Source organism: Crotalus tigris, unplaced genomic scaffold, assembly GCF_016545835.1.
Source record: "Crotalus tigris isolate CLP2741 ecotype Arizona unplaced genomic scaffold, ASM1654583v1 scf7180000024367.1024689, whole genome shotgun sequence".
Classification (NCBI taxonomy): domain Eukaryota; kingdom Metazoa; phylum Chordata; class Lepidosauria; order Squamata; family Viperidae; genus Crotalus; species Crotalus tigris.
This window is the reverse complement of record NW_024100536.1, coordinates 571,817-592,082: the sequence shown is the minus strand read 5'-3', so window position 1 is coordinate 592,082 and position 20,266 is coordinate 571,817. Positions and strand designations below refer to the sequence as shown.

The window sequence follows — 20,266 nt, the reverse complement described above, 5'->3', positions numbered from 1 at the left end:
CGTTTTGGAAAATAGCTTGACTCTCTCAAGCTAGTCGAAGCCCATGGAACACTACAAAATAGAAAACTACACTACAAAATAGAAAACACTTTAGCAACAATATTTATAGTATTCTAAATCAGTTTCTTTAATTGGGTTTCCTGGGTTTTTTTCCCCTAAGCATTTCTTCTTAACCTGGGAAAAAAGTTGATTAAATCAAGCAATGATTGAATCTTTTCTTTTAAACTAGAAGCGTTATAATTATGTTGACACAGTGTAAGTTTTATATGCTCGCTTGCTTGCTTTTACAGTTTACAATAAGCATTTAATTAATTCTCAGGTTCACTTCTGAATTTGCAGGATTTCCTTTCTACTATCGCTTTTCGGCTTTTTTCCCCCTCCCCTTTCCTGAGGCTCCTGTCAGCTATTTGTCACTTTGTCTCACTGATCGGTAACTTTGTTAGAGTTTAGGTTAAGTTAATATGATTCCTCATTCGACGTTTCTAACACAATTTATAAACATTTGTACGGTAGATGCTTCCCACAACATTGTCCCTTTTAAGGCTGGATAGGACTCAGGCATCAATTATTTCAAAGATTGGTCCAGCTGTCATTGTCCTGAAATATAAACACTGTCTCGTCAGGATACTTGAAAATAGAGACAGAGGAAGTCAAAAAAAGGGCTCGTCCGGGATTTGAACCCGGGACCTCTCGCACCCAAAGCGAGAATCATACCCCTAGACCAACGAGCCAGCTGTTGGGAGTTGTCTCCTTTGAGACATAAGCTGAACAACTTTGAAGCCAATAAGTTGTTTTTTTTTTTTGGTAGGCAGCACATAGTTTCAAGTGACAGGTGCTTAAGAACCCCAAGGTTGGTGAAAGCGATTTTTAACAATGATGCTTCTCACAGGATTAAATGAATAAGGTAAAACGGCATGTCCCTGGAACATGGCAACGGTCATAAATATGAACCAGCTGCCAACATTTAAATTTTGACCACATGATTGTGGGGATGCTGTAAAGGTCATAAGTGTGAAAAATGGTCATAAGTCACCTTTTTTCAGTGTAGTTGTAACTTTCAATGGTCACTAAAGTGGTCACTGTTGTCGGTCACTGACTACCTGCAATGGGGTTGGAAGGGAACTTGGAGGTCATCTAGTCCAACCCCCTGCTCAAGCAGGAGCCGTTATACCATTCTGGACAAGACACTGTCCAGAATCCTCTTGAAAACTTCGGGTGATGGAGCAACTACAACTATTTTTTTAAAAAATATATGTTTTATTGATTTTTTAACATAATCACCTTAATATTTGGTAAACAGCATGTCTGGGTTTATATTTAAAAAACAATCAATTAGTTTCTATAATTCTATAGTCCGCATAATAGCTTTGCTTGATTTTCTCTTCTTCCAATAATATTCTCTTTTGCCAACCTTGAATTAATACAATTCTTATTATTTGGATAAATAATTAAATATAGAAATTTTTCTAATATTTCTGCAAATAATAACCACATCAATATAAAGCTTCTTTTCTAATTGATTGTCCGGATTGCCTTGTCATAGATCCTGTTTACAAAATTCTTATTTAAATTTGTTTTCTCCACAATATTCAAAACATTCTTACTGGTCAAGATTTTCTCAAAATTAATTACACTGAAAGTATTTAAGTCTTTTTCCTCATACAGGCCAGCCCAACACTTTTACATTTCTCATATCTTTTAAAAAAAGAGAAAGAAGAAAAGGAAATAAGAAGATAGTATACTGCTTAACTTTTAGATGCACTGGTTTCACTGATTAATTGTTCTCACTGTTAGGAAATTTCTCCTCAGTTCTAGGCTGCTTCTCTCCTTGATTAGTTTCCATCCATTGCTTCTTTTCCTGCCTTCAGTAAGTAGCTTTGGAGAATAGATCAAACTCCTCATCTTTGTGACAACTACAAGACTGCTGTCAGATTACTCTGAGTTCTTCTCCTTGTTAGACTACTTTCCCTACATAAAGCATATTACATATATTGAAAAGGACATTTGAGTTTCTTTACCTTAGCCCAAAAATAAAATAATTCTATTGTTATATTTTTATTCTCCAAGACAAGATGAGGTTTTAGAAACATGTTTGACATTTATCTAAAACAATAAAATGTAGGGAAAGAGACAGAGACCCTTATTAAATCGTGTTCGCTTTCATGCACAAAGGGAAGGTCTGCTGTCTTCTCTGGGATGCTTTTCCTAAGTTTCAATCTAACCTAAAACCCTAATGATTTCCTGGTAGTCTCCTATCCACGTATCAAAAGTGACCGAAGTGCTCCGCTTTTTCCAAGCTGAATGAAAGTCACTAGATGCGAACAATATGGAATAAAACAATGTCTCTCAACCTCAGCAACTTTACGTTGTGTGGACTCCAACACATCGAGTTGAGGAATTGTCAGAGCCGAACTGCATACATCGTAATGTTGCTGAGTTTCAGAAACACTAAATTAAAAAAAATTAAGAAATGGCAACTTTTGTCAACTAAAAGTCAAGGGCTTCATTTAAAGTTTTTTTTTCCCCTTTGATTTTTCCATATCGTAAAATCTTGCGGGCGTATTTGCTATTAGCCAAAACAAGGAATAAACATGTATCTTTCCCTCACTTTTCTGAAGTTTCCAGTTCTAAGTCAATGATTTAAAAAATAAATACTGTTGTTACAAAAGTTTCAATACTTCTCGTTTACTACTGTAAGTACCCTTGTTCTTACAGCCACTGCAAACGCCTTACAACTGATTGTCCACTTCAATAAGGAAATTCGGTAAAGATAGGTATGATTGACATTTAATTGTAGGAAGAGAAAAAGTAAATGGGCAGAGCAAATTACTGACACGTCGAATCTGTTTTCAGAACCCATAGCGCCATCTGGTGTCTTGATCACTTCCTAACACTTTATAATAAAAAAATGCATCTAGTGTTTATGATCTAAAGATGTTTTCCAAACTAAAGATCCGCGAAGCGTTGGTGGTATAGTGGTGAGCATAGCTGCCTTCCAAGCAGTTGACCCGGGTTCGATTCCCGGCCAACGCAATTCGTTTTTCCTTTCTTTATTTTCTAATATGACATTTGGACAGAACCTCTTTTGCATTTATATGTATTTTTTAAGGACAGCAAAAAAATGGCATATTTCCAAGCTGCCTGGATAGCAAAGCATTAAAAAAAAATCGTTTACTAACTTTACTGATTGCACTAAACGTTGCTACTGTTACAACTCCTAATCATTAAAGAAATATCTTTTTTAAATGTAAAAAATATGTCGGCAATTGTGGGCATAAACACAGGATCAATAGTTACTTCATTAGAGTTTCCATATCTATCTACAATTAAAAAAAAATCTGTATGGCCAAGTGTTAACTTTATTCTTTCATCTAGTAATTGTTCAGATTTTACTCATTTTATTAATTCATTAGATGCACCACCACTTCAACAGCCTCTTGGCAGTTTACAAAATACAATCAATGCAATAAAACCCAAACATAACACCTAATTCCCACAGCACTGTCTTAGGCCTAAAGATATTAACCCATGTACTAGGTTGTATTGCTATTATCCTTCTCATCTTCTCATCTTTTCATCTTTCCTACTACCTTCTCCTATTGGTATATTATGATTTATCAATTGTTGTTTGTATCTGAGGATTAATGATTATAATTCTGATTTATGATCCGTGACCTATCACTTTGTTGTTTGTATGTGCACTGAGAGCTAATGCACTTCAGACAAATTCCTTGTGTGTCCAATTACACCTGGCCAATAAAGAATATTTTCCAAAGCGCCTGAAGGCAGGACAAGAAGCAACAGATGGAAATTAACCAAGGAGAGAAGCAACCTAGAACTAAGGAGAAACTTCCTGACAGTTAGAACAGTTAACCAGTGGAACAACCTGCCTCCAGAAGCAGTGAATGCTCCGACACTGGAAGTTTTAAAAAAGACACTGGACAGCTTTTTGTTCTGAATAGTATAGGGTTACCCGCCTGAGCAGGGGATTGGACTTGATGACCTCCAAGGTCCCTTCCAACTTTATTATTATTATATTCTAATAAAATAGTATTGTGCAATACCTAGAGTGTGAAATGCCCTATATGTTTTTTCAGGACTTTCTAAAACAATGGTTCTCAACCTGTGGGTCGGGACCTCATTTGGGGTTGAACGACCATTTCACGGGGTCGCCAAACAACGCAGTCCGCCATTTTTTCCCCCTTTTCCTTAGCTGTGCTACTCCCTTTTATTCTATTGGCTTTTAAAGCCAGTAGAACAGACTCTCTTGAATAGAGTCTAATTCTATTGGCTTTCCAAAGCCAGTAGGAATTGTCCAGGCTGTCTCTGCCCTGCTGAGCCCGCCAAAAGTCCCATTCTGCAAACGGTGCTGCACCAGTTGAGTAGTCCTCGATTTACGACCGGTTGGGGGTCACGGCATTAAAAAGGTTGAGAACCACTGTTCTAAAACGATGCAAGCACAGGCACAATTAGAAATTCAAGGCAGAGCCATTTTGATATCTGATGGGGAGAATGACAGAGAAAACATTTCACTGGGCTTTCATAACTCTCTATCTTTTCAATCAATCAACTTTATTTACAGGCAAAAGGCCCTACAATCTGTACATTTTAAGTCCCCATCCCCCACCCAGTGAAGATGACAGGTGAGCACTTTCTAAGAAAGCAGTTTTGAAACTCAAGATATAAAAGGCTACTTATATACGGTTTAACTTTTATTAAAAGGGCTTTTCTGGGAAAAGTAGCTCTCAAACTATCCCAAAGGTGCTTTTTTTTAGGAGGCAACTAGACTGCTTTTCTTTTGAAGACATTTCACTTCTCCTCCAAGAAGCTTCTTCGGCTGTGACTGGATAGTGGGGAATGGAAGGATTTATACTCCTTGCAGACAGCTGGGAGGAATATAAATCCTTCCATTCCCATCATCCAATCAGAGCTGAAGAAGCTTCTTGGATGAGAAGCGAAAGGTCTTCAAAAAAAAAAACAAAGTCCAGTTGCCTCCCGAAAAAACAACCTTTGGGACAACCACGACCTGGATGACCTAGACCAGTGGTTCTTAACCTGGGCGATATTGCCCCCCAGGGGGCGATTTTGTTTTTCAGGGGGGCGAAGGAACGAAAAGGGGGCAATATGGGGGCAATGGAGCAAGAAGTTTTGGGGACACTTTTGAGACTTTTTCGTACAGTGAATCACTGTATATCTGTCGTACAAAAACATCAGATCACTCGCTATTAGTGGATTGAATTGTGTTTTTCTTTTCGGGCATTTCACTTTCTTGCAATTGAATTTTGTTTTCAGTGGTGATTACATTTAAGTTTCTTGAATAAATAAGATAATAATGAAATACATGTATCACGAAGCTTGGGAATAAAGTGCCGGGTAGCACCAAAACTTTTCAGTTGAGATATGGGAAAAAGACTGGAAATAAACTATGTGCATCGATATGTCCTGATGACAATTTTAAAAACAAGTGTTTGCATAAATTGAAGAATTATTTCCTATGTTGTGGTTATGTAGGTTATGTTGGGGGAGGGGGGCAATGACAACTTTCTCATTGGTTCAAGGGGGCAATTTGTTCAAAAAGGTTAAGAGCCACTGACCTAGACTCTCCACAGGCATTTACCTCTCTGGACAGCTTTTAGTCTCCCAGTGTTTCTCAACCTTGACAATTTCAAGGCATGTGGACTTCAACTCCCAGAATTCTGGGAGTTGAAGTCCACATGCCTTGAAATTGTCAAGGTTGAGAAACACTGCTTGAGTCTAGCCCTTTGAAACGAGTCCAAGGCGATCCAAAGAGAAACCTTGTTGAGCGGATTTCAGCTCCTTCCGCGGAGGAAAGTGAGAGGGCTCTTAAAAGAGCCTTTGGGGGGGGGGGGGATGTCAATCGGTCTGGGTCTTCACGCCCTCTCCCCGCGGATGCGGCGGGCCAGCTGGATGTCCTTGGGCATGATGGTGACGCGCTTGGCGTGGATGGCGCACAGGTTGGTGTCCTCGAAGAGGCCCACCAGGTAGGCCTCGCTCGCCTCCTGCAGCGCCATCACGGCCGAGCTCTGGAAGCGCAGGTCGGTCTTGAAGTCCTGCGCGATCTCGCGCACCAGCCGCTGGAAGGGCAGCTTGCGGATCAGCAGCTCCGTCGACTTCTGGTAGCGGCGGATCTCGCGCAGGGCCACCGTGCCGGGCCGGTAGCGGTGAGGCTTCTTCACGCCGCCCGTGGCCGGCGCGCTCTTCCGCGCCGCCTTGGTGGCCAGCTGCTTGCGGGGCGCCTTCCCGCCGGTCGACTTGCGGGCCGTTTGCTTGGTGCGAGCCATCCCAGCGAAGGAGCGGAGCTTTGAGGAGTGAGGCGCTCTTCCTGGGAATTTATACCCGCGCCCTCTCTCCCCATTGGCTCTTTTCGAATTTGAATCTCGCGCCCAAATCTTGATTCGCTTGCCTTTTTTTCGCCCTCCCCTTTCCGGTCTCCACTTAAAATAGAACAGAACTGGAAGGGGTCTTGGTGTTCTTTCTAGTCCAGCTCAAGCAGGAGACTCTATAGTACCAATTCAGAGACGTTACTACCCCGTCTCTTCTTAAAAACCTCTGTTCTACTGGTTAATTGTCCTCACTGTTAGGAAGTTTCTCCTTAATTCCAGGTTGCTTCTCTCTTTGGTCAGTTTCCATCCATGGTTTTTTTTCCCGCCCTCTGGTGCTCTGGACAATAGCTTGACCCCCTCTTCTTAGAGGCAGCACCTCAAATACTGGAATACTACTATCATGTCTCCCCTATTTCTTCTTTTCTTTAGACCAGTATTTCTCAACCTTGACAATTTTAAGGCATGTGGACTTCAACTCCCAGAATTCCACAGCCAGCATTGCTGGCTGTGGAATTCTGGGAGTTGAAGTCCACTTGCCTTAAAATTGTCAAGGTTGAGAAACACTGCTTTAGACTAATCCAGGGGTAGGCATCCTTGGCTCTTTTATGACTCGTGGACTTCACCTCCCAGAATTCCTGAGGCAGCCATGCTGGCTCAGGAATTCTGGGAGTTGAAGTCCACGAGTCATAAGAGAGCCAAGGTTGCCTACCCCTGGACTAGCCAAACCCAAGCCCTGCCGCCGTTCTTCACTTGTTTTAAGTCTCCAGGCCTTTGATCATCTTAGTTGCTCTTCAGTCGCTGCTTTTAATTGCGACTTTTAATAGTTGCTTTTAATCGGAGTAATTTATTAATGCAACCTGGTTTCCTTTCGCCCCGCTTTAACATTCTCATGATCTGACCCGGAATGTTTTTTAGCCGTTTTAAAACATTTCAAGAAATTTGAGATATCTTATTCGCCAGTAAGTCGAGGAGGTCCTGGTGTTGAGATTTGGATTGTGATACTAACAAGGTATCCCTGGGGGTTTTGACTATATCAGCAGTTGTTCAAATTTGGCAACTTTTAACCCGTGTAGACTTCAACTCCCAGAATTCCCGAGTCATCTACATGACTTCCAATCGTGCGGTAGCGTGGCCGAGCGGTCTAAGGCGCTGGATTAAGGCTCCAGTCTCTTCGGAGGCGTGGGTTCGAATCCCACCGCTGCCAGTGTAGCTTTTCAAAAAGATTTTTTTTCCCCGCTTTCAAACATCAGTGTAAAAACCAAAAGCAAAGCGATTTTCATCTAAAATGTTTTTCTTCCGCGCTGAGAAAGCAGCGTTGAATCTAATGACAAGCTGAATGTCAACGATTCCCATCTGCTTTCCTGCCAAAAAAAAAAAGAAAAAGAAAAAAAATGTTTGGAAATATGCATGTATTTCTCCAGAAGCCAAATTTGACTTGAGGGAGACTTGGAGGGGTTAAAAAGCTACATCTAGCCCTAGAGAGAGATACTTATTTGTTTGTTTAGCCATCAAACAAGACTCTGGGTGGGATGCAATGAAGGAAAATTATAAAACCAACCACAGAAATAAATCAAAACTATAAAACAAAAGAACACTAACAGCAACCTCTCCCCCAAGACAGATATCAATAAAGCATGCTTACCATATCACCGTACTACTGTCCCCCATTCCTTCCCCATTAGCCCATCTTTTATTCTCATATCCTCTTCCCCTTCACCCCAATAAAAGGACATAATTTAATTAAACAAGAAATACATTGGCCAATACAGAAAAAAAAAAAAAAACAGTGGAAAGAAAATCAGTCTGACTCGACTCCAAGCTAAGCAGACCAAGGCAAAACAAACACTTAACATGCTAGCTACAGAATATCAGCTTAAACATTTAAGATAAGCTTAACCGCCGGAATGCGAGGCCGGCTATCGACAATTAAGACTGACAGGATTAGAACAGGGACACAGAAAAAAACATAAGAACAATAAAACGCCTAGAAACACACCAGATCCTTTCCTGAGGCAAGGTTTAACCTTTTTCCTGAGCAATTATCTAATAAATTAGCGGCCCATCAATAGACACTGCTCCACGAATTAGAAATGACAGTTTTGAAAATCAAGAAAAGGTATAAAAAAAATCACGCTTGGAGACCACTCTTTTCTACTAGCCGGGGATTTGTGCTGAATTGTCACTCAACTTTAAACTCCAAAACGGGGCAATTCCTCCCAACATACCTGTGTATCACTGTTGTCTTTTTGTTGTTGTTGTTGTTCCGTTACTTTACTATGTTATGCTTACACTTCTTTTCAGTTCTCCATCTTCTCTGTGGTAAGCAGCCTAGAGTAGCCCCACGGCCAGACAGAAGGCAAATAAAATGCAACAAGTAAATAAATATTCAAACCATAAGCGCCTCGCTCACCGTGCAGCTTCGTTGCAATGCCTAATCATTGAATTGCAACATAGTGACCAGGTGAGAAACCTCAACGTTCCATCTTCAATCAAGGACACGCCCCCCCCCCGATTATCTCAACGTTCCATCGCCCTAACAACGGACTTGAAAGGGCCGCTTTGCTTAACAACAGAAATACTACACAGTACGGGGTACAGGTAATCTCAGATACGCGGGAAAGGGTCAGTCTTAGCTTCTCCAGATCTGGCCAGCAAAACAGATCCCTAAGATTTCCCGCCTTATGGCCCTTGGTTCTATAAAAATATTCTTTGCTCTCCCGTTGTTTGAGCTCCCTCGGTCTCGTAACCCACTGACTGTTGTCATAAACAACTTTTTTCTGCGGCAGGTCCGTCCTGCGATTTGGATTCTGTTACAACCCGGAATGCATCAGTTAAGATCCCTTTCCCCAGTCACCCTTAACCAATTGACAGTGTCCTTCGAGATACTTAACCCTCAAACCCCAAACGATATAAAATATAATTTATTTTTTAAATTTTAAAGAAATCGACATACACAGATATTCAATTTGTTTTTGACAAGGAAATCAAATTTGGAGACATTTTGCTTAAAGTCCAAGGCTGCAGTATGAGATTGGCTACCGATTTTACCGAACGAAATATAAGTCTGAAGTGGAAAGGTTAGGATTTTAAATGCCCAGGGTAAAAAAAAAAAAAAAAGCTTGCGCCCAACGTGGGGCTCGAACCCACGACCCTGAGATTAAGAGTCTCATGCTCTACCGACTGAGCTAGCCGGGCTGCTGGTTCTGTTCTTGGCATCCATACTATTAGTTTTCATTCAGTAATCAGTACAAGAGATCAATTTTTTTCCCTCTTTCTAGGAACTGTAAATTGATTTTCCTCTATTTTCTCTATCATAAAAGGTTGTAAAATGGGACAACATTCACTTAACAAATGTCTCGCATAGCAACAAAAAATTTTGGGCTCGATTGTGGTGGTAAGTCAAGCATTGCCTGTATCTCAAGTAAATCTGTCTGAGCCACTTTCAAAGGTTACCATATTAATAATAATACTAATAATACCAATACTACTACTACTACTACTACTACTACTACTACTACTAATAATAATAATAATAATAATAGTAGTAGTAAAGTTGGAAGGGACCTTGGAGGTCATCTAGTCCAACCCCCTGCTCAGGCAGGAAACCCTACACCATTTCGGACAAATGGCTGTCCAGTCTCCTCTTAAAAACTTCCAGTGTTGGAGCATTTACTGCTTCTGGAGGCAGGTTGTTCCACTGGTTAATTGTTCTCACTGTCAGGAAGTTTCTCCTTAGTTCTAGGGTTTAAAGCCCTAGGCTTTAAAAACGTTTCAACATCTCTTTTGTCTAGGTAACAATTTTTGCATATTTCAGTGTAGGTCATCTTTTTTTAAAATTGTATTCCGGGTGTTGCAAAATTCTGCATAATTATCCCCAATATTTAAGGAGAGCTTTTGTTGACTGCCGTAGGGCTATATTATAGAATCTCACCAGCTGCGGGAAGTCTGTTGGTTGGCTGCTTAATAATTGTGCAAACTATTAGTAGTAGTAGTAGTAGTAGTAGTAGTAATAGTATTAATAGTAGTATTAGTATTAGTATTTTAAAATATACAGTTAACAGACTATAATGAAAATATGACAGGTAATAAAAAAGTATAAACATGTAAGGGGAGGTGACCATTGAGTCTCAAATAACAATGGATGGAAACAAATCAAGGAGAGAAGCAACCTAGAACTAAGGAGAAACTTCCTGACGGTTAGAACAATTAATCAGTGCAACAACCTGCCTCCGGAAGCGGTGAATGCTCCAACACTGGAAGTTTTTAAGAAGAGACTGGACAGCCATTTGTCTGAAATGAAGATGACCTCCAAGATCCCTTCCAACTTTATTATTATTATTGTTGTTGTTGTTGTTAACAGGTTGGTTTTTTATGTTTTTCAAATAACTCTTTGTTGTTGTTGTTAATTGCGAAGTCGTGTCCGACCCATCGCGACCCCATGGACAACGTTTCTCCAGGTCTTCCTGTCCTCTACCATCTTCGGGAGTCCATTTAAGTTCACACCTACTGCTTCAGTGACTCCATCCAGCCACCTCATTCTCTGTCGTCCCCTTCTTCTATTGCCCTCCATCTTTCCCAGCATTAGGCCCTTCTCCAGTGAGTTCTTCCTTCTCATTAGGTGGCCAAAATATTTGAGTTTCAACTTCAGGATCTGGCCTTCTAAACAGCAGTCGGGGTTGATCTTCTCTAGGACTGACTGGTTTGATCGCCTTGCAGTCCAGGGGACTCGCAGGAGTCTTCTCCAGCACCATAGTTCAAAGACCTCAATTCTTTGGCGCTCAGCCTTTCTTACGGTCCAACTTTCACAGCCATACATTGCAACTGGGAAAACCATGGCCTGGACTATACGCACTTTTGTTGGCAGGGTGATGTCTCTGCTTTTTAGTATGCTGCCTAGATTTGCCATAGCTCAAATAACTCTATCAGTGGCTATATAGAAAATGTGATACGGATAATGAAAAGGATAATCAATAAAACATGGCAGATGGTCAATACGTTGCAGTTAACCAACAAGTTTATCTAAAATATTATACGGCAAAGATACTGTAATACACAATCAAAAACTTAAAATACTGCCAGATATTTCATATTATCTGTTTAGAGCAGCAGTACTGGTCAACTCTGCAGGGTTCCAAAACGAATTCAGATTATCTCTGCTGGTTTTCATAAGCATCTCTGTACATTTATTTATTTATTAGTAAAATTTATCTCCTGCATTTTTACCAGAGTGGAATCGTCCCCAAAGCGAGGATTTTGAACCTTAGGCACTTAAAAGAAAAGTTATTTAATTAAAAAAAAACAGCTGTGGTTAAAAAAAAAAGCAAATCAAAATATGCTGTCTGAATTCTCTAAATTCCCATCCAAATGCAGTCTGTTTGCAAATTAAAGCTTCATAGGTAAACTAAAGCAAAAATGTTATTTAACAAGGAGAAGAAACAGCAGAATACTATGATTCCAAGCCCCCAAATTAATCATTATATATCTGCACTCCTTGGCCTTCATAGTCCTTATCAGAAACGGATCGCATGTTGAGCAGAGACAGTGCCCCAAGGTAAGAACAAAGCATTGAGAAAGGAAAATAAAAATAAAAAGCAATCGCCTGAACAGGGACTTGAACCCTGGACCCTCAGATTAAAAGTCTGATGCTCTACCGACTGAGCTATCCAGGCTCTGTATTTCGGCTGGTAAACAACTCCCGAAGGCCATTGTCTAGGTTGGTCAATTCTGGTAAATCTCTACTTTTCAAGTGAAGACTTGCAGTTGAAGGTATGAAACTAATTCTCCTTATCAACCATCTTCACACTTGTCCCATGAAAGATGTATTTTAGGATATGGCTCAAGTGTCTGCGCACAAGATCATCACCACCATTTTGAGCATTTTTCCTCTTCTCTCTTCCATGAGTAAATATTGTTGAATTAATCGTTTTCCTTTGGCTGTTCTCCTGTGCAACCTGATCGATACTATTTTTTTTTTTTAAAAGAAGGCATCTGGAAGGTGCTTCTACTGCAAGTTATAACTGTGGTTTCCTGGAGTTACAAAAAAAAAAAAAAGGTGTTTTAGCAATAAAGGAAAATATTTGTAGCTCGGGGTTGACACGAGGGCTCCTTGGTGCACGCTGAGCTTAGTTGCTTTCTTGCAGACATTTCATGATCCAGGCTAATAACATCGTTGTTGCTAGGGTGCTGTGTACTATATAGTGCAGTAGCACTGATCATGTTACCATGTTTGGGTAATGAAAGGTCTATAAGAAAACAACCAAGCTCAGAGAGTATCAAAGACCCCCCCCCAAGGGTTTTAGGTTAGCAAATTTGAGAAAAACTTCACTATAAGTACCCTATTTAGACCATTTAAAAAATAACATTCCATCTTTCCTGCTTTTCACTCTTCTGGTAGAAAGGTGAAATCACCACCAAAATAATAATAATAATAAATTATTACACCCTCCCCTGGTAGAAAGGTGAAATCATCACCAAAAAATAAATAAAAAATAAAAAATAGTTACAGCCTCCCCGTCGGGGAATCGAACCCCGGTCTCCCGCGTGACAGGCGGGGATACTTACCACTATACTAACGAGGAAAAAGCCAAGCAATTGTTTTTTTTAAGCAAGGTAAAAACTATCCAGCTGCTAGTCCACAAGAAAAATACATTGTTCTTTGGAGATGTTTTGATGACCAAATAAAAACATTATTCTGTTTTGAATTTTGGAATGAAGTTTTTAACAACAAAGGCAAGTAGGTGTTCTCCTTTCACCCTTTGAGGCAAGTCAATAAGGTCTTTAGGATCAAATCTTAAATTCACACCTATCTTTTTTCCGTACAATTAATCATTCCCTGAATTCGTTCAGTATATTGACATCTCAGCAAGGATTAGGATTCAGAATTCAACCATGATCAGATATATACCATGGTCAACCGTAGAAACTCAACTAACGGGGTGAATTTGTGGAACAGGCCAAGCCAACAAGCAAAAGGTTTAAAATTAGCCAGACTTATTGCCTTGTGGGAAGGCAAGTGCTAGCTAGGTGGTCTTTCTGGAATCTGTTAGCATGAACACTCTTACCGTATCCAGAAGTTTCTTTAGTAAGAGGAGATCAAGTTGCAGCTGAATAGAATATAAAGACATCGTATAAAAGATATAATTCCTTATTTTCTTATTAAAAATGCCTATGGAGTTTCTCAGTCATCTAGGTCCTGGTTGTCCCCATGGTGCTGTTGTAGGAGGCAACTGGACTTTCTTGTTTTTCTCTGAAGACATTTCGCTTCTCATCCAGGAAGCTTCTTCAGTTCTGGCTGGATGGTGGGGAATGGAAGGATTTATACTCCTTGCAGACAGCTGGTCATTTGCCTTCTTTTAGAGCAGGGGTCTTCAAACTTGGCCCTTTTATGACTAGTGGACTTCAACTCCCAGAATTCATCAGCCAGACACGCTGGCTGAGGAATTCTGGGAGTCGAAGTCCACAAAGTCAAAAAAGGGCCACATTTGAAGACCCTTGTTTTAGAGAGTCGTTGAAGACATTTGGAGGTTTACCTGTGGCTCAGGGTCACCTGAGTGGTGCAAATGGGGGTGGAGCCTTCTTGGCTGCAGGATGTTTTTCTTCCCTGTTGAAGACAGGCGCAAGGCTGTTGGGGATGAGTCTGTGTGGTCACAAAACAAATGGTTCTTGTAGTCAGCAATGTTCTCTGGAAATCCATTCGTTACTCCCATTAAAAACCTTTTAAAGGGTTTCTTTTGAAAGCTTTTCTGTGTATATCATTGTAGAGGCACATTTTAAACTAACAGGGTTAGAAGTAAAAATCAGATGCGTTGGCCGGGAATCGAACCCGGGTCAACTGCTTGGAAGGCAGCTATGCTCACCACTATACCACCAACGCCTTGTAATAAAAAGCTTTCAAAATTCCTGGTAGTAGGAAAAAATCCATATTAAAAAAATAATGCTGCTCACGAATGGTTTAGCAGCAAGAAGCGTGCCTCCTTCTGCTCTTTATTTATACACTATTTGGACCTGAGCCCTAGTGGAACTCGAATGGCTTTGAAAAGGCTACCTCTGAGCATAGGCAAAGTGCACAATTGGGGATCCCGACCAGAAATCAACGTTTCCAAATCAACTCTCGCAAAGAAAGCACCCCGGAGCCTTCAGCTCAAGAAAGTGGAATGCAGACACCCCTGAATTGGGTAAAATGAAAATAAATCTGTAATTAAATCCACCCCTAATAACGAGATATTGTATTTAGATAATAAAAAAATAAAGGTTTTAACCATGCAGTCCAAGCAAGTGGGTTTCATATACTTCAGTAAGCCATGGTTTGCATAAGCCACAATTGACAGGACGCACACAGCACTCTAAATCCAAATCAAATGAGATGTTGGCATGTTGGGGTGAGAGCAGGGACAGGGTATTAGTAAAATTAATATAATATGCTATAATAATATTCAAGTATAAATTGCAATGATATATTAACTGAGGTTCAAAAGGAGAGGTGATAAATCATTTTTTTTCAGAAAATCATCTGGCAAACTTTTAAAAGAAACGACTTTAAACGTGTGGAAGAAACGCGAAGGTAAGTTATTTGGTTATTTTATATTTTGATATTATTTACTTTATTTAGGTTATTTGATGTAAAAGATTTTCGTAGTCGGCAGGATTCGAACCTGCGCGGGGAGACCCCAATGGATTTCTAGTCCATCGCCTTAACCACTCGGCCACGACTACTTAAGTTATTATAATAAGTGTATGTTGTCCTCATATTTCTTAATGTATGGTACGGCTATTGCTCAATGAAGCATATAAAGAAATCATGCTAAAAATAGCCTGCTGCCAAACACGTTAGGGAAAAGCTTTTTTTCCATAGAGAAGTCAGGATGGCCGAGCGGTCTAAGGCGCTGCGTTCAGGTCGCAGTCTCCTCTGGAGGCGTGGGTTCGAATCCCACTCCTGACAACCTTTTCTTTTAAAAAAAACCCCCAAACATTTGACAACCTTTTCTTTTAAAAAAAACCCCCAAACATTTGTTTCCATCGGTTTTGAGCCACTAAGAAGCTTAATAATATTAAGTAAATCTGGAGAGTGGATGCACGAATTCATCAACGGACAATGCATTCTTGGAGCCTAATGTAATAATGGCTCCCATTGAGGAAATACACAACAAAGCCAATAACTTAATTTTTACTAGTAACTTAATAGCTACAACAATTTAATCGTTCCACAAGGGACAGGAGTAGAGGAAAAGCAGTTGATAGGCCAGGGCATGTACAAAAAAAAAAAAAAAAGAGAGAGAGAGAGAGAGAGAGAGAGAGAGAGAGAGAGAGAAATTAATTGATTGGGACGGATCCCTCACACGTTTTCAGGGTAATTCCTGAACGTCAAGGAAAACTCTATAGATCAGTGTTTCTCAACCTTGACCATTTTAAGGCACGTGGACTTCAACTCCCAGAATTCCACAGCCAGCATTGCTGGCTGTGGAATTCTGGGAGTTGAAGTCCACGTGCCTTAAAATGGTCAAGGTTGAGAAACACTGCTATAGATCCTGGGCTCCAATTTAAAATGGTTGCTGGTTTTTTATGGGCAATAAGTTTACACAATAAATTTTCTGAGCTACAGGCAAGTAATTTTACATTTGAGAGTTAACCTGTTGCGTACTTCTAATTGTGTTCCTCAATCTTAGCAATTTCAAGATGCATGGACTTCAACTCCCAGAATTTCCCAGCCAGCAAGCTGGCAGTTGAAACCCACGCATCTTAAAGTTGCTAAGATTGAGAAACAACAATGCAGGCGGTCGCTCCAGTGGCGCAATCGGTTAGCGCGCGGTACTTATACAGCAGTACTTTGCCTCTAGCAATGCCGAGGTTGTGAGTTCGAGCCTCACCTGGAGCACTGACCTTTTCTTCCTCACTGGGAAAGTTATTCCTGGGAAATTACTCCTGGGAAGTTAACTCGCATCCTGAGGGCAGGCTTGTTTAACTCTGCCTCGAAACAGTTCATAGGTTTTGCTTTGCCTGGATCGGCCACTTATGAAGGAATCCGGATTTGGGGGTTTACTTTTTCTTGTTGGAGGGCTGGAAAATATGGGTTTTTTTTTTTTAATTGCATGATGAAGAAAGTTTGATGAAGCAGGAAGGATAAATTATTGGAGGAGCTGAGAGAATCCACATGTTTAGCCAATAGCACCACCGTGTGGAAAGCCAGAAACGCAACCTCTAGGAATTGTTAGCTTAGAAAAGAGCAAATATGCAAGCGTTGGTGGTATAGTGGTGAGCATAGCTGCCTTCCAAGCAGTTGACCCGGGTTCGATTCCCGGCCAACGCAGTGCTAATTTTTTTTTTTTTTTTGTTCACACGAGCTTCAGTTTATCTCTGGACGTCATAAATTCACTCCCCCCCCCCATTATAGTGCTAATGCCAGATTAACCAAGGAATCTGCGCAGACAAATACTCATCTGTCATTAGAAACAAAGAATTCTGTGGCATTGTTAAAAAAAAAAACTATGGTAAACAAAAAACACTGGGTTCATTGATTTATACTTATTCCATTTGTACAATTACCTGGAATACCATGCCAGAAAACAGGCTAATTCGTCAACATGATCAATTCAGTTGGGTACAGTTTTAAGAAATCTATGTCATTCTGAGAGTAGCCTTTCCTGCCCCCCCCCCCAAGGATGTGAAGATGTGCAGAGTATTTGCGGAGATTTCCAAGGAAGTCTCAGTCTTATAATTTTGAACTCTAGAATAGAATAGAGCTGAAAGGGGCTTTGGAGGTCTTCTAGTTCAGCCCCCTGCTCAAGCAGAAGAACTTATACTAGGTGACTGTCTAGTCTCTTCTTAATAATCTCCAGTGATGGAGTGCCCACGATTTCTGGTGGCAAGCTGTTCCACTGGTTGATTGTCCTTACCGTCAGGAAGTTTCTCCTTAATTCCAGGTTGATCAATTTCCAATCATTGTTTCTCGTCCTTCCCTCTGGTGCTTTGGTGAACAAACTGACCCCCTCTGCCTTGTGGCAGCCCCTCAGATACTGGAATACTGCTATTATGTCGTCCCTATTTATTCTTTTCTTTAGACCAGCCCAGGGGTAGGCAACTTCGGCTCTTTTATGGCTGACTCAGGAATTCTGGGAGTTGAAGTCCATAGTCATAAAAGAGCTGAGGTTGCCTACCCCTGGACTAACCAAACCCAAGTCCCACAGTCATTCTTCGTATGTTTTGGCCTCCAGGCCTTTGATCATCTTAGTCGCTCTTCTCTGAATTTTTTCCAAGCTTCCTAAAAGCTAAAGCTATTAACCCTTGGAGGTTTAAAAGAATTTTCTTAGTGGATTTTTGCCAATCAAAATTGAATGATAACTTTATTGTTTGCTAATAGATAAAGATCTGGGATGAAGAGATTTTTTTTGATTGAAATGGTAGGGAAGGTTTTATGTTAATGTGATATAAAATACCTTCAAATACATAAAGTACGATTTCCCTCTCTTCTTCCTTTAAATTTCTCCAAATATATATATATATATATATACACACAAATATTTTTTATTCCACCTTCGTTATTTTCATAAATAATTCAAGGCAACAAACATCTAATGTTCCTTGTTTACCCTATTTTCCCCACAACAACCCTGTGAAGTGGGTTGGGCTCACAGGGTGATTGGCCCAAAATCACTTAGCCACTTTCATGCCTAGGCCAGGACATTAGTCTCCTGGTTTCTAGCCTGGGGCCTTAATCACTAGGCCAGGGATAGGCAACCTTGGCTCTTTTATAACTGGTGGACTTCAACTCCCAGAATTCCTGAGCCAGCATGGCTCAGCTTGGGAACCTCTCCCTTTCCCCTCAGCATGGCTGGCTCAGGAATTATGGGAGTTGAAGTCCGCGTGTCATAAAAGAGCCAAGGTTCACCCCTGCCCTATATCAGGGGTCCTCAATCTTGGCAACTTTATGACTGGTGGACTTCAACTCCCAGAATTCCTGAGCCAGCATGGCTCTGCTTGGAAACCTCTCCCTTTCCCCTCAGCATGGCTGGCTCAGGAATTCTGGGAATTGAAGTCCACGAGTCATCAAAGAGCCAAGGTTGCCTACCCCTGCACTAGGCCAAACTGGTTTCGTTTAAAAGGAAATCATTTCCCCCCCCCCCAATTTATGTTTCTCCACTTCTGTAATTTTTAGTATGGTTTTTTTTTTAGACTTTTCTTAACCTGTTTTCTTATCTTTACATTCAATAATAATTTTTTAGAGAGATTTACAAGAACTTCCAACTTTGAGGTTGAGCTTTTTCTGTATTCTTGTAGTCATATCTTAGGGAGGGTACTTAATTTTTTTTTTTTTAATCCGGCAGCATGTCCCAAGTGGCAGCGGGGGAAAGGGGGCAAAAAAAAGAGGTAAAAACAGCAGACTGTTGTGGCCCTTTACGTCCAGCAACTGAGCTAACCAGGCCATTTAGGACATTTTTCCTCTTCGTGTAAAAAATCCTATCGTCATTATATTTAGAATTCACACAGGATGATGCTGAAATGTAAGGAGTTAAACTTGTAAAGGGTACTGAACTTCATTTGGCTAAGGTTTTTTTTTTTTTAAGCATAGGGAGAAATCCAAACAACATTGCTTAGGACAGAGGTCCCCAGCCTTTTAGGCACCCGCAACCAGTTCCGTGGGGAAAAGTTTTTCCGGGGACTGGAGAGTGCATGGGTTTGTATGCTGCCTGCATCCCATGGACGGGGCTTTGCTGGTTTGTGCGGACCAGTTGCTGGCATTCCATAGACCAGGGGTTGGGGACTCCCGGCTTAAGACATAAGATAATGGATGGAAACTAACCAAAGAGAGAAGCAACCTAGAACTAAGGAGAAACTTCCTGACGGTTAGAACAATTAATCAGTGCAACAACCTGCCTCTGGAAGCGGTGAATGCTCCAACACTGGAAGTTTTTAAGAGACTGGACAGCCATTTGTCTGAAATGGTATAGGGTTTCCTGCCTGAGCAGGGGGTTGGACTAGATGACCTCCAAGGTCCCTTCCAACTTTATTATTATAACTAGGACCCTTCCCCTCCTCTCAGACAGCCACAAAACTATATCAGCAAATTCATTTATAGAATTTATACATTTTCATGTAGGAAACTGGGCTTGTTCTAAATATAGTCCATGCCAAACACTAGAGGAAGTTAGTTTTGTAACTTGCATTATTCTCACCTAAGGCATTTTTTTCTTGGAGGTCTTAAACTAAGTTTTTAAATAAGGAATCTAAGGACCCTTTAGTAGTTGGGAGTCACATTACTCATCTGTAACTTAATAAATGTCACAAAACACATTCCTCAGGTCAAACCTTAGAAACAATTAGGTCTTTGCAAAGTGGCCTTTTAAATAAAGATAGCCGCAGCTCTTTTTTTGAGAAAGTAGGTGGCTCTTAAAAGAGCCTTTGGGTCTGATGAAGGGAATTTGCTCGTTTACTTGGAGCTGGTGTACTTGGTGACGGCCTTGGTGCCCTCCGAGACGGCGTGCTTGGCCAGTTCTCCCGGCAGGAGGAGGCGGACGGCTGTCTGGATCTCGCGGGAGGTGATGGTGGAGCGCTTGTTGTAGTGGGCCAAGCGGGACGCCTCTCCAGCTATGCGCTCGAAGATGTCGTTGACGAAGGAGTTCATGATGCTCATGGCCTTGGAGGAGATGCCGGTGTCAGGGTGGACCTGCTTGAGCACCTTGTAGACGTAGATGGAATAGCTCTCCTTGCGGCTCTTCTTGCGCTTCTTGTCGCCCTTCTTCTGCGTCTTAGTCACCGCTTTTTTTGAGCCCTTCTTGGGCGCAGGAGCAGACTTGGCTGGCTCAGGCATGATCAAACGGCGGAAGAGACAAAACAATCCAAAACAAAAACTGAACTCTGGAGAAGAAACTCTGCCTGCCCCCTATTTATAGGGCCCGTACGCAAATGAAGGTGCTCAAAACGTCCCTTTG

At 41.0% G+C, this 20,266-nt stretch overlaps 2 protein-coding genes and 11 non-coding genes across 13 annotated transcripts; 5 read left to right on the top strand and 8 right to left on the bottom strand.

Annotated features, from left to right (window-relative positions):
* Window positions 1-659: 659 nt before the first annotated feature.
* Window positions 660-731, bottom strand: TRNAP-UGG. The gene has a single exon. It is a non-coding gene; the product is annotated as a tRNA-Pro (tRNA).
* A 2,230-nt stretch (window positions 732-2,961) lies between these two features.
* On the top strand, window positions 2,962-3,033 carry TRNAG-UCC. Its single transcript has one exon. It is a non-coding gene; the product is annotated as a tRNA-Gly (tRNA).
* Window positions 3,034-5,891: 2,858 nt separating this feature from the next.
* On the bottom strand, window positions 5,892-6,627 carry LOC120301059 (histone H3). Its single transcript, XM_039327785.1, has one exon. It carries the CDS (start codon window positions 6,300-6,302, stop codon window positions 5,892-5,894), a length of 411 nt encoding a protein of 136 aa, XP_039183719.1. The 5' UTR covers window positions 6,303-6,627.
* Window positions 6,628-7,466: 839 nt separating this feature from the next.
* On the top strand, window positions 7,467-7,548 carry TRNAL-AAG. Its single transcript has one exon. It is a non-coding gene; the product is annotated as a tRNA-Leu (tRNA).
* Window positions 7,549-9,466: 1,918 nt separating this feature from the next.
* Window positions 9,467-9,539, bottom strand: TRNAK-CUU. Its single transcript has one exon. It is a non-coding gene; the product is annotated as a tRNA-Lys (tRNA).
* A 1,696-nt stretch (window positions 9,540-11,235) lies between these two features.
* On the bottom strand, window positions 11,236-20,189 carry LOC120301061 (histone H2B 1/2/3/4/6). Its single transcript, XM_039327787.1, has 2 exons — window positions 19,769-20,189; window positions 11,236-12,371 (listed from the first exon to the last, which is right to left on the bottom strand). Exons 1-2 carry the CDS (start codon window positions 20,143-20,145, stop codon window positions 12,356-12,358), a joined length of 393 nt encoding a protein of 130 aa, XP_039183721.1. The 5' UTR covers window positions 20,146-20,189; the 3' UTR covers window positions 11,236-12,355.
* TRNAK-UUU lies at window positions 11,941-12,013 on the bottom strand. The gene has a single exon. It is a non-coding gene; the product is annotated as a tRNA-Lys (tRNA).
* Window positions 12,851-12,922, bottom strand: TRNAD-GUC. The gene has a single exon. It is a non-coding gene; the product is annotated as a tRNA-Asp (tRNA).
* On the bottom strand, window positions 14,146-14,217 carry TRNAG-UCC. The gene has a single exon. It is a non-coding gene; the product is annotated as a tRNA-Gly (tRNA).
* On the bottom strand, window positions 14,975-15,056 carry TRNAS-AGA. The gene has a single exon. It is a non-coding gene; the product is annotated as a tRNA-Ser (tRNA).
* Window positions 15,200-15,282, top strand: TRNAL-CAG. The gene has a single exon. It is a non-coding gene; the product is annotated as a tRNA-Leu (tRNA).
* Window positions 16,120-16,215, top strand: TRNAI-UAU. The gene is made up of 2 exons: window positions 16,120-16,157; window positions 16,180-16,215. It is a non-coding gene; the product is annotated as a tRNA-Ile (tRNA).
* Window positions 16,576-16,647, top strand: TRNAG-UCC. Its single transcript has one exon. It is a non-coding gene; the product is annotated as a tRNA-Gly (tRNA).
* Window positions 20,190-20,266: the final 77 nt, after the last annotated feature.